General features: G+C 33.7%; 1 protein-coding gene across 1 annotated transcript in view; it reads right to left on the reverse strand.

Moving 5' to 3' along the window:
* LOC140158583 (growth hormone-inducible transmembrane protein-like) overlaps window positions 1-14,727 on the reverse strand; it is a 47,949-nt gene that overhangs the window by 18,810 nt on the left and 14,412 nt on the right. The window contains 1 exon segment of the mRNA XM_072181724.1: window positions 1,746-1,917. Within this exon segment, the coding sequence (XP_072037825.1) occupies window positions 1,746-1,917 (172 nt within the window).

A 14,727-nucleotide genomic window follows, 5' to 3' on the forward strand; every position in this document is an offset into this window, starting at 1 on the left:
CAGTAACCAAGAAAATTACGGTACCAGATTTTCATATCTAATTGACTCTGCACTAATTTGACATTAAATATTGCTACCCCCAAATTTAAGCACACACACCCCGAGGATATACCCTAACACAACCCTACCCCCACTTACACATACACACAAACACACCCCACCATAGTGACCACTAAGCCTCCATCTGAACATATATAGTTATGGCAAGAAAAAAAAACAAAAACAAAATGCACTTCCCATTTTGGGTGTTTTTTTAGCCCTGTTCCAGAGGTACATGATTTTGCCTTCTATGAGCAATACACAATATTAGCGGACTTGGTCTGGACTCTCTGAATATTTATTTGGTTTATGCATAGAGATAAAATAACATTGGTATTGCAAATGAGAAATGGAGTGTACTTGAATACAAAAATGCATTGACTTATCCATAATATGTTTGCATAAAACACATAAGACTTGCAGATTACAAAAAAGTCAGAGTTTGGCAAGTTACATTGTATACTCCAGCTGAACATGTTTTCTTGGCAGACATCACCTGATAAGATGGGTGGGTGGAATTGGAATTAATACAGTTCTTTGATGTGATCACTTATATTTTTCTAACAAAACTTCATATAATTTTCAATTCAAGACCTGGACAATATACCAACAGCTTTCACTAATATACATATTTTTTTAGCTATTTTTAACACTGATTTTCAATTCTTTGCCAAATTATTCAGCTTTTTCTGCTTTTGTGTGGCAATTTTTATTCTATAAAGTGTACATTTGTGTGCAAAATGAGGGTGCTTTATATTTTCAATCTACTGTGCTAATTGCCTAAGTCATTCTTTTGTAATTTTGACAACAAAGTACAAAATATAATTGAATACCTGAGTGGAAGAAGGACCCAACTTTAATTTTTTTACAAAAATGAGTTAGACCCAGCATTTTATTGCCAGCAGACTGTTCTTCCTTGTGTATGAAAGATGAGCCAAAATCCACTTTCCACATACACTTAATCATGGTTTTCATGGAAGAAAGGCCCAACTCCATGGGCCCTTCTTCCACAAATATTGGACTAAAGAGGAATTTTGTTCATCCATGAAATCTGCTTTTCACTGCAATAAACTCCCTTGCTAACATATATTACATGCTTCTACTTGTGCAATTAATGGATAATTTCCACATTTCTGTAGCTATTTATAACATATCTGCTTACAAAACTGGCACCTGCAGTATATTAGTGGAAGAAGGGTCCAACTCCAGCTCGTATTAAGACCTGTATCGTTGCCATGGAAACATGATATGATTTTGAATGTATGTAATACTGTATGTTCATGTATTTAAAGTCCCCTGAAGATGAAAACATTCTGTCTATAAAACTTTTCCAAATATTAAGTTTTTTCTTAATATCTCAAAAACAGTTTTGATGGAGTTGGGCCCTTCTTCCACTCAGGTATTCAACTGAAACATGCATTTTAAACATATTTATTCACCAAACTTTGCACAAGATCACATGATAATGAGTCAAATTAAAGGGAATAATCAGAATAATTAGAGTGCAACTGATGCATACTTGAACCATATTTTGAACTTTGTTCGCAAAAATTACTTGGGCAATTATTGTAGTAGGTTGATGATCGATTTTAAAATTCAGTTAGTCAAATAATAAGAGTTATTCCTTTTTATGGGACTTTTTTGGTGATGTGAGATCCTATAGGTCAATTACCACAAACTCATAAATACTTTTTGGTAATACTTACGAATTAATAGGATCAAACGGTGCCGGTCCATAGCGGGGATACATTTCAGCTTTCTTCATGATAAGCTGTGTGTCGTAAAGAAGGAAGCCACTGAACAGCACAAGACCACCATAAAGACTTATGGCATAAAGACCAGAACCCAATGCACTTGTGGGAGCAAGAAACATACTACCTGTAAACATGCAAAACAAACAAAAACAAAACAATACAGTTAGTTTTTATAACGTCATAGCAACAGGCAAATGCATTTGGATTAAATTTTGTTTCTCAAACAAGTTCCGCTGGATGGAATTTTGTGCAGTCAGACTAATCAAGTACCCCATGATTAACTTAATGGTCCATATGCACAAAAGATTTAGACCGGGTCTAAAGTTAGACCTGGTCTACGTGGAATTTAGTCCCAGGAGAAAAGACATTTTCCTTTACATTTGCTTAAGATATTTTGTATTATTTTTGAACTCTGCATTTAAATCTTTAGAATTTGCTAGCTACTTTAGGAAGGAAATAGGAGTAAAGGACCATTCCTGATGGAACTAAAATCCACTTAGACCCGGTCTAACTCTTTTGTGCATACGGCCCAATAAGTTTGATCAAATTTGGCAAAATAAAGACCTGATAGATGAGAAACATGATTAGGATTTCTATCAAGATTTCAAACCTCTTGAGTTCAAGCAGAGGGTGCGTCAGGGTGTCTACAAGTCATGACACTTATGATTAGTGTAAAGGGGTGATGGGTTTTACAATGGTGTAGGAACAATATGGTGAAGGTAATGACAAGTCCTAGGTTTGTTCACTTGTTGTGGGTTCCTGTCATTCTGATCACATATGTGCTTTCAATTCCAAAAGTTCCATTATTACCACGTAAGCACCAGAGAAAAACACAATTTGGGAAGCCAACAAACGCACCAAGGTTTTCCAAAAATGTGAAAAATCATGATTTCCCGAAAAAAATAAACTGCTCTTTAAAAAAACCAAAAAAAACAACAACTATAAGTTCTGAGGTTTTTATTCAAAGCTGGATAAAGTTGTACATTTTAAATACTGTTGCTTCTATTGAACAGCCTGGGACATATTGAATGAACATGCATTGCTAGCTGTTCAATAGAAGCAAAAGTATTTGAAATGTACAACTTTATCCAGCTTTGAATAAAAACCTCAGAGCTTGTAGTTTTTTTTTAAATAGCAGTCTATCTCTGGTTCCAACCTTGAATAACAATAAAGTTAGGGTCCATAACTTAAATTTTTTTTTTAAATTACAAAAACACAACACACAATTGCACCCAAAAAACACAAATGCAGCCGAAAAAAAAAATCATGATCGTGTTTTCTTCCGATGCTTAATTACCACATATTAATTATAACACATGTATATACAATGTACATACTTTCAATGAGTTTTCTGTGAATCCTGTCACTAGATCTATACATGATTCCAATGTGGATGATACATTTGTATTATAGCCTAATAACCATCTTGTCACAAGTCAAGTATAATGCCTTTTGCTGGTACCTCATAAGGCATCCACAAATTAGAAAATTAACACTTGTCTTTGCCAGGGGCACCTTAATGCAACCAATTATACTTCAAAAGAAGTGTGCTTGTCTAGTGTCTCCGGCATAAAAGCATGATCATTATCAATACATGGCAATTTATTGTGAAACCAATACAGAATACCTCAAACAGGTTAATACAAACCCAGTACTTATCGTTAGGGGTGGTTCAATTGATAATGTCACATTTTTTGCAATTACAGGAGGCAGCATTAAATTACAGTACCGTATTTTAAGAAAATGCTAGAAGGCTAGTTTTGAAGGTTAGAAGAGTTGAGCCGAGCATATAAAAACAGCTCATTATACTTTTGAAGTAAAAAAATTGTATTTGCGATTTATTTAAATGTAGCATTATTATGTGCAATATACTTGTGCAATATTACTGTGTTCCCATCAGTCTCACAAAATAAATTATTAAACAACAAAGCACATTCCGCATTAGATTTTGAAAATCAGAGGAGCTTTGAGACAATCTTTCAGCCTTAACAGGGCATTGTGGGTATTTTTTCACATACATTTATATGAGGCTAGATTGCGATGTATTCAGTTTTATAAGACAGATTTTTTGCCATTATAATTTCCTCTTAATTATCAAAAGAAAAATGAATTTATTAGAATCAAAATTTTACCAGAGTTCAAACCGACACCTTTGTGTTCTGAGAGAAATACCTTTGTTCAACATACTTATTGATTACAGAATAAAGCCCATAGTCTCTGACAATGCTGTTCTTGCTTCTTACAATGAAAGCAGCAGTTGTGAAGCATAGATAAGAGGGTATTTTTGCATATATTTTTGATGGTTAATATATTTTTCAATCTTAAAGTTTTTAGTTTTCATAATTGCAATTTATTAACATGATATAAAAAGCATGTATAAGTCTATAATTGTAAGAGTATTGGATCATTTTCAATGTTAATAATTTCGGGCAAATAAACCTCAGTCACATTGCTAAATTTCACTTATCCTTTTTTATTAACTAACCGTTATTTTTAAACTTTAGGAAAATGTGACAGAGTTTTTTTATACCATCTACAATGTAGGACTTTTATTACAATCAATGCCAATACTTAAGATTCAGGTCTCTTGTGTATGACTGCTGCAATTGACACAGATCTTCATTGATTTTGAAGGAAACACAATACTAGAATATATTATAACCTTAAATGGAAAATCTTTAATGGTACTTTTCAATGAAAAAAGTAAATCTAAAGATACAGACAAAAATACTTGCAGCATTTATTTTCTAATGTTAAAAGGATATTATTACTGTAAATATATCTCACAAACTCAATTTGGATGCATGGGTTTTCAGCCAATTTCAGGTCAAATCGTCACACCAATTTTGTTTGATTGCATCACATATATCTTCACAGGTATATTTCATCAGGTGTGATGATGAGGACAAATATTACAAAAAAAACCAGAAGTTTTTAGAATTTAGGGAGAAATATTGAAAGGGTTCACACAAACTTTCACTTGTTTAATCCTGTGATTTGTATTATCAATCTAATTACACAATTGTAGAAAAGAAATCAGCATCCAACCAGTGCACCACCCATCACTTGCTGTTGACCCAACCTTGGCTCACACTTTCAAAAAGAACTGAATAATTTTACCATTTATTTATAATAATATTTACACAAACTACATTCTTCTCTTTGAAAAGAATCCGACATGTGATCACATGTCAGTGTAATTTATATTGACTTGATTTGTCTGCATGGGTTAAGTACAAAGATGTGATGGAAAATTGTATAAGAGTTCGAGAGAGCAATCAGTTGCTGGATTTGAGGTGGTTGAATGCGGGACCTCTGATTTCAGTTGGATGTGTTTGTATTACTGTAAAGAGTGGGAGAATGGGTAGATAGATGTACTTTAACTAAAGCATTGGATTAGATATAATACTTCCCTTATTGCTTTTAACAATATGGTTCAACCAATTATAATATGTGACCTGCTCCCACAAAACCAGACATAAGTCACTAATTTTGAAAATTGAGTTTTTGATGTCATCATTTAGTATAGGTCTTCAGCTTTTATTTGATACCAAAATAATGTTTCTGGGACATGTGGTCCTCATTCTACGGTCTTTCAATGGGAAAGGGGGAAGCGACACATAGAGAAAAAGCAAATGTAAGAAAAATGGCTTTAAAATTGGAAAACAGTGACATGTTAAGGACCTGGTTTTGGCTTAGAAAATGCTAGATTTTAGTGCTTTAGGCGTTAAAGAATATTTTGTTAAGGAATCAAAAATAATAAAACAGAAAAACAAAATCTGGAAGGTTTTAACCCTTTCCCAACTTTGACTCTACAGACGGTATCTCGAAATGGCTGAGTGCGACTTATGGCGGGTTTCGTCAGAGCAAGTCACATATAAGCCGAGCTGTAATACATAATAGCAACCTAAAGCTGCAGTCTTCTTTACTTGCTTTGAATGGATATAAAGTCATTTTGCTAGCAAACAAGATTTGAATTTTGACATCCTTTTAATGAAAATCAAAGTGAGAATTGGGACTCAACCAGTTGGAAACAATACAAATTGGACAAGTCTCCTAAGTGGAATATATCAAACATGAAGCATCATATAACCTCAATTTCAATAAGTCAGTTCAGATGACAGATTTGTGAATTCCGCAACGAAACATTGAATTCCAGTGACTATATTTTCAGTTAATAGAGATGTAGTGACAAAACAATTGACATTCTGAAAATGGTCTCGAAACGATATTAACGCATCTTTCACATTTCCTGAAACAAGATCCCATTTCCTGAAATCTGTAAATACATTTTCTCAAAACTTACATCTCTGAGTTCAATATTTCAACCAATGTTACTGACATAACATATATTCATGTTTGAATGCAATATTTCAGAAAGGTAACAGACATTCTCTGACCTTCACTACAACAATTGATTTAAAATATTCTACACAAACAGGCAGGAGGTTGCAATTCAAAAGACATTCTTTGTGTCTTTCTAAACCTAGAACATCAATCACCTTATTTTTATATCATGGAAATAAATTATGCAATAAATGTAAGCCTGCGGATAACATTTAAACACTTTAGAGCAATGGCAAATCATGTTGGCAAGTTATATATCATAATGTCAATTAATTCATGGATAAAACATATCATTTCATTTTAAGAGTAGTGTGGATTGAAATGATGAAAAAGTATTATGCTGTTTTGTCAAAATTTGCATTTAGTAGTACTTCCTGAAATCATATAAATTATGAATGTAAAGTATCATAAAGTCATTAGGTGAATAATCAGTTGAACCCCTCACATCATAAAATCTGCAAATGTCTTTTAAAATATGTAAAGAAGTCAACCGTCTGTACCATGAGCTTCCATCTAAAATCAATCTTTTGTAGAACTGGCAGGCAATATCAGTCAAGAATATCAATGAAGTAAATCAGTTGCAGACAAGATTCATCATATGTACGCATAATTGTTCAATGGGACAGTTTCCGTCATGTAGGATGTTAAGTATTCCCATTATGTGCCATGATCAATCATGCAATGACTTGATAATCAGTTGAGCAGAATTTTAGATGTACAAAAATTTGTTTATTTATGTCAGGATTACTGTTTCAAATCCCAGAATTGTCTCTGTTGAAGAGGCAAGAAGTAAGATTTCAAATCCACTGGGATCTTAATCATGAAAGGGGTACTTATAACTTGGTAATCATTATAAACACACACAGGTAGGTGCTTCTGCATGATGTGTCTACTATTCCAGATTCAAGAAAATACAGTACTAATTTTTCTTTCCATTAAACAAATATCACCCTGTTTTGCCATAATCCTTTACTTAGAACTGTAATTGGAAATAAAAAGTCAAATTTTGCTGTGACAATCAAGCCCAAAGACTTGTACTTATTTCAGGTCATGTATTCTAATTTTAGGAAAACTCATTTTCTAATCTCTTTCATAACTTATCAAAACTAACATAAAACATTAAAATTATGAGAAACTTATAACCTTTACTCAAAATTTTGAATGCGTAGACATGTGCCAGGTATTTTAATTTTGCGACTGCAATATTAATTGTAAGAAAACATACCAAATTGCATGCTTTTGGCCCATTTTCCATTAAATTAAAAAAAAAAAAAATTAAAAGGATTAGGATTTAGCTATGTTTGATTTGCCAAAACAGGATTATTTTTAAAATCAAACTACATATTTCCTGGAATCGGGTGAAGACTGAATCAGAAATTTTGCAGGGAAATGAGTTAAAATGACACGCCGTACATACCCATGTAAATTTGTGCGTTCATGTTTAATTTGAATTTAACATTCCCAATAATTGCTCACTGTTTATTCTATGCACACACCAAAATCAAGCTAACATTGTGTACATAGTTAGAACATGAATTGTACATTGAACCAACATTAATTCCCAAGGATTTTTCTAATGCTTTTAAAAGTATCTTATAATTAAATATTGAATTAATATGTTCTACAAACATTTTAAATTAAAAAAAAAACAGTCTCTAAGCCAATCTGAGTCCACAAAGCTTAGTAAATAGCTAAAACTAGGGCCCTGTGGAAAGCAGTGCTTGCACTGATCAGGGTTTACCCTCGATTAACGATGTCATTAAATAAATAAATAAATAAAAAAAAAAAAAAAAAAAAAAAAATAAAAAATAAATAAAAAAAAAAAAAAAAAAAAAAAAAAAAAAAAAAAAAAAAAAAAAAAAAAAAAATAAAAATAAAAAAATAAATAAATAAATAAATAAAAAATAAATTACATAAAAACAATATGAACATGAAAAATATACGTACTCGAGACAGATCAACAATTCAAGGTCACATTCTGGCTTCCTCTACTATGCATGGCATGAGCCAAGAAACAATGATTTTCACGGTTTGAAATCATGCAACCTGATGTGAAATATCGCAATTTATATTTCATCCATACAATTTTATTTCTTCCTGGGCAATTCACTTTTTTTCAAGTCAAATTATGTGATTTTACGAGGGCGGTCAAGGAGTTTGTAGAACAAGGTATGCTACTTTGAATTTTGTCTCATTTGAAAGCTTGTTCCTTCAAATCATTACTGCGAAAATATTCAATTTTTGCATCACTGCATATGGACAGGACAATCTGCAGATGAAGCCTACCTCCTTGAATTCACAGGTACCAGAAGTGAACAAAGGGTCATCATGGAAATTTGATCCTACGGTGGTGAAAACTCAAATGAAATTTAACAATGTACAGCTGCTGTAAATGGTGATCAAGTCCTTGATATTCAACAGCAACGAAATGGTCCTTCGAGTTCAAGGATGGAATGAGCGTCCTTGAAAATCATCCAAGGGCCAAAAGACTTGCTGACATAACCACTAATGATATACGTGCTGGTGTAGTGGCATTGATAATAAATAAAGAACCAAACAAGAACAATGAGATAGCCACAAAATATGACAACTCTGATGGAAGTGTTTTCAACATAAATCCATTAACATTTGGGTATTCCAGGGTGTCTTCTAGATGGGGTCCCAGAATCTTAATGCATAAAATTGATACCAGTTGACATAATCAGGTCCACACCTTCTATACACTTAGAATGAGGACAGAGACAAGTTTCTTCTATATTAGGTCAAAGGCAGTGGGACAAAGGTGATAAAACATATATTAATCACTGGAATTATAAATCTATTCAGTGGATGAACCTGGATCTCCCACCCCTGAGAAGATAATCACTCAGTCACCCTAGTGGAAGGTCTTCATCGCTGTTTTCTGAAACTCCAGGAAAGTCTTGATGACAGTTCATTTGCCAAATGAAAGTACAATCATAGGCATATATCATATAATTTTGATAGCAAAATTGAGGCAAGCCATCAAGTGAAGAAGGTTGGTGGTAGGAATGGGACTGTTCTTGGATTGTGTCCTGTACCCTATTCTAAGTTTGTCAAGCTGCCATTCACGGCAGAGGGGTCAGTTAACTAAAGTAACCATATTGTGGTCCAGGGACGTGAAACATATTTTAGAATTTTACGCCTTACCATCATAGTATCAGGTTTGCTGGTGATCAATGCTGGTGAGCCTACACTGAAGAGTGGTTCATGGACCAATTGGAAGACTTCCATTTTATTGATATAGAAGGTTTCAAGACAAATTGCGACGGGTGCATTAAGGTATGCAATGACCAATGTTCAAGATTGAGATAGGAAGAATTTGGCTAGTTCTCTTTCAAGTACTTTGTTCTACGAACTTAATTACCGCCCCTGGTGCTACTTACTTTCTGTGAGTCTTGATTGATATGCAAAGTAAACCAAACAGTCTAAATTGCTGTCAATTTTAATGTAAACCTTTATTGTACAAGCCTATCTCTTTACTTTAAATTGACATGTGTGTACTCTCTATTTCTTATTCATGCTTTATTTAATTTTATCCAAAACAAAAAATAATATCTACCATGGGGCATTTAAATACCACATAGGTGATAGGTATGAATGGTTATGGAATTGAACTGGAGACCTGTCCTTCTGACGCTTAAAACTTACAACCAACAAAACCAACATGTCTGCCATTTCAATTGTTATATATACCGTTCCGGTTTATTTGATAAGGTCTATTGTAATTTGTATTGATAATACCACCCTTTGTTGACAATAATTGGCCCAGGTAGTGAAAGATGCATTTACATCAATTTTAATTTATTTTTCTTTTACTTAAAAAAAAAAATTCCTGTGGATAAATTACTTGCTCATATTGACTATCCCTGATGAACCTCCAAGGCAGAGTCAGAATCTGGAGTTATAGGAAATAGGAAATAATTACACTAACAGTAATAACAAACAACAAAGTTAAAATTAATAAATTTCATGAATGTACACCAATCCTTCAAAGTAAATTTATTAAAATTTCACTGTCAACAAAAGGGAGGGACAAAAGAAAACAGTCAAGTTATTGCAAGAAAACCATCAATGCACTGCTGGGAAAATTGATCACTAAAAAAACAATCAATTTGATTCAAATTTATTGAATGTATGAACATTATTAAGGGTACACAAGGTCATGTTTTTTATACTGGGTACCAATTGCGTCCCATGTGCATTTTTCAAGCAAATCACATGCTTTTACAGGTTTGGTGCTATAACTCCATACGTTTACATTAGAACCCAATAAAAGTATATACTCTGAGAGCATATACTCAGACGATTTCAGAAATGATACAATGAGAGTCATTATACAGGGTGACTCATATAATAATACAGGGTGTAACAAACAAAATTAGGACAAAAATATTAATTCAGTTATGGGGTCACCCCTGAACATACATTGATAATGTAAAGTTTTGACACATGTTTAATAATATCTAACTTAATTGCCCACCTAGCTATACGGAACTTTTACCAGTCAAGTACTTCAATTATATAGATACAGGGTGGTCAAAAATCTATCAATTTTTATATGAATTTCTTCAAAACACCCCTTATCTGGCACTGGAGATGCAAATTTTCATGATTGAGGTGTGTAACTAGATGTAAAATAAGCTCAACAATCTAATTTTGAAAGGTAAAAGAAAATTTGACAAAGCGTTTCCATAAAAAGTGACTTTTCAGATCAAATTTTTCAGATTTGTCGCAAACTTTCTACATTTTATTAAATATTACTTTACCAAAGTAACAAGGATCACAACCAAGGTCTGCTTAAGAAATTTGAGGCTTTTATCATGTTTCGTTCAACCGTAGCACCCATTTGAATATTCTCTACATGAAATCCCTATTTAAATGCACAGAGGTCAATGAACTTAATTCATGTAGCAAGAAGTAATATAGTAATTTTCAATTGTCCAATTAACAAATTCTGAGGCAGTGAATGATGATATCAAGTACAGAAACAAGTAGAAATCCATCAATAATGTTTATTGAGAAAATGTATACTAAATCACCATTGTAGAGCATTGTCCTGCTCCGCCACCTCAACCACCCCTGCCTAATTCCACTTAACGAGCTTTACTAATTAGTCAAAGTGAATTGTTTTAGTTTTCTCCTCTGATTCATTTAGCCTACTAAATTGCTTAAAAAAATAAGACTAAAACCAGGTCTCTGTGATGTAGGACTAGAAAAATATCACCATCAAAAATGAGAAATTTTGTCTTGCATGTCACAAAACCACCATATTTGGGGTCCCAACTTAAAAAACACGACCACAATGTATTGTTGGTCGAAGCAGCCAAAAAAAAATCAATATTATAACACTTTGATGTTTTTCAAAAGTTCATTTACAAATCACATTTACTTTGAAAACTTGCTTGATTTATTGTTATTAATGAGTCATGTACGTTTTACAAAAGTGTTGTTGTTTCAACCCTCTTTACAACATAACTCAAGAACCACAGGACCTACAAAGTATATGTGATATTTGAATTCTTCTACACGCTCGCAATGAAATGATCAATGTAAATTGTGCCAAAGCTTACTACCATTCGCAAAATGCTGTGAACTACCAGATCGCAACAGTTTAAAATAGTTGCTAACCTTAAGCGAAATATCATAATTCAAAATAATTAATTTTGAGGGAATTAAAGTAATCACTATACAAGTGATGTGATTGGTACTCAGAATCACACACTATAAATCAATCAAGTGTGAAGTACAAGAGTGTAATATCATGCTTGCAGAATCTGTACTCAAAATATTGTCTCATACATACATGGATTAAGTTTCTCTTGTTGTTTTAGAAGTATAAACAATAGCTTTTAAAAGCTAATTCTTTTTGATGTGTTACTTGTCTCAGGTGGTATTCATGATATGTAACATCCCCAGTCAAAGTAATCACTTAGCTAAGGTAAGCTGACAATATTATTTATAAGGTTTCCTGCAGTAGAACGGACGCGCCGCATCTATTGTTTTTATACCGCAGAGCCGCACGACACAATTAGTTGTTATCAGCTAATCTGTTTTATCACCGAAAAGTGTGAGACTGATCAATAAACACCATCGCATCAACTCAATACGAAGCCTACCGCGGTAAGCTTCCAGCACCGATCTATTTACATAGGCCTACCTAAAGTCACTAATTTGAAACTCTTATCTTAAATCATGTTTATATTGTTAATTAACAGATAACTGGTAGGGGAAATGGCCTGGCGGGGTTGAAGCTTTTGGATTATAGCTTTTTAAAAGCCGATTGGGAGCCATACTGATTTCTTTATTAAAAAATGACCCTGAAAATAGGCCTCATTTTAAAATCGCTGGTAAATTGGTAAAAATGGTTTAACCATAGACCCTGGGTATAACCTAGAAAGGTTTTCGATTTCAACACACCAATAAATGAGCCTAATAGTAACATCATTATTACATTCCTCATGGTAATGTTACATGGGTTATAGAACTGTTTTTTATACCGCGAAAACTTCAGATAACTGTCCTGAAAACATCAGTCGCTCGTCGCATGCAATACACGGCATGACGGCAATCCCTTTTCCGCATTAAAAATCTGCACAATCGCCTCGTGTTTTCATACACCCCACTACACGTCTTGAAAGGGCAATCTTTCCCAGTTTCAGCGGTATTTCTAGAAAGGAGGGTGCAAGCATTCCCTGCATATTTTTTTCTACGATATCAGAATCAGAAGTTATGCTGAAAAGTATAGTCCATATTTATAATAAATCTTCCCAAGAGAGAAAAAAATCTGATTTTTATATAATTTTATATGAGCTTAAACTCCTTAAAATGTACTTATTAAAAATTTTAATTAGTATATTTGAAAAACGCTTCACACAGAGTCGAGGTTTCCCCCTTTACATGATAAATGAAAACATTGGGCGATCTAAAACATGCTTCAAAGTCTTACTTTTTTAATTGAGTCGTATCAATTTCATGTATATGATCATAGACCAACCAAGCTTCATTAATAAAAATAATTATAGTCCTGAAAACGTTTGTGACAATGTACAGTATTTCCTTGTTTCCAGTATTTTTTCGACAAATTCAAATTATCCCTTTCGTAGGTTGTCATGATCTGATCGCCGATACACCTCCTGATTGAATCACCGCCCCAATTAACATTGTTTGAGCATTCAATGGTATAATGAGCTAATCTGTTAATTCTGTTTACCACTGAAGTGTGTGAATTGTTCTCGATTGACCAGGAACGGGACCGTGTTTACAGCTCTATCCTAATTGCGAGATTAAATCAATTACATGGGATTTGGCAGTTTACACATTGGATTTGGCAGCTGTGTTTACAACTCTATCCTAATTGCCAGATTAAATCAATTACATGGGATTTGGCAGTTCACACATCGGATTTGGCAGCCACAAGTCAATAATAATTTTATCTGCATTGCATTTACCACTTCGATTTTCGTTTTGCCGGCCAGTTCAAATCAAAAACATTTAGCCTACAATCTGCAGTATTTTGGCCAATTCGATTTTCTTTCAATGACATTATTATATTTGGCCTCAATCGACCAAAAAAAAAAAAAAAAAGGGAAAAGGTGTACAAAAGAATACCGACCTTAATTTATAAAAATCAAGAAACATTTTTCACCTTTTTCATCTTTTTGCATTCTAATTGACCACAAATACATTTATATACAACAAAATTTACCGTTTAAAAAAAAACCCAAAATGCTGTAGGCCGGGGGGAACTCGACTTAGGAAGTGACGGGAATCTGCGGACAGCAGTTAGAAACTATAGGGTTCTTTCGATGAGAGCCTAGACACCAAAAAAGAAGGTTCCAAAAAAAGAATCTTTCCGTGAGACTGAGGAAATTCTGACCAAAAAAGGGGGTCATTCAGTGAGACTGGGAAAAATGTTGGTCAAGATATAAAAGTTGATACAAAAATAATGAAAAAATGGGGTCATCCAGTGAGAGATTATCAGAAATTTTCCCAAAATTTTTGAAAAAAGGGGGTCTTTTGGTGAAAGGAAAACAAAAAAGGGGGTCATTGGGTGAGAAGGAGTTCAGTAAAACAAGAAAGGGGGTCATTGGGTTAGAAGGAGTTGAAAAATGCTGGTCAATGTAACCGCATATCCCCGTCACTCATGTTTAGTGAGTGCCAGTGGCGTACCGTGGCCGCTCCTACCCGGATAGGGGGGGGGGGGTAATTTTGCCGCCCTTGCAGCAAAAGCCCGAAAAGGTTGACCCAATTCTTTCCAGCCAGGACGATTCTCGAATATCTAAAAAGTGTTGGGGGGGGGGTAGAGGCTAGGCTAAATTTTTTCAACAAATTTTTGGTTTTGTAAAGTATTTGAGGTGTTACACGCCCCCAATATCGGCACCGCCTACGCCTATAGCCCTGTTGGTGCACTAAAATGGTATCGTTATATAATTTTCCAACAATTTTCCGTCATTTTTCATTAATAATTATTCTACCCGCCTCCTTGAATTTTAAATTTGTTATTATATACGGTACTCAAAATGCTGAAATAATACTAATAATAATTATCAGGAAGGGTTTCTGTCCA

Source organism: Amphiura filiformis, chromosome 8 (assembly GCF_039555335.1).
Source record: "Amphiura filiformis chromosome 8, Afil_fr2py, whole genome shotgun sequence".
Taxonomy (NCBI): domain Eukaryota; kingdom Metazoa; phylum Echinodermata; class Ophiuroidea; order Amphilepidida; family Amphiuridae; genus Amphiura; species Amphiura filiformis.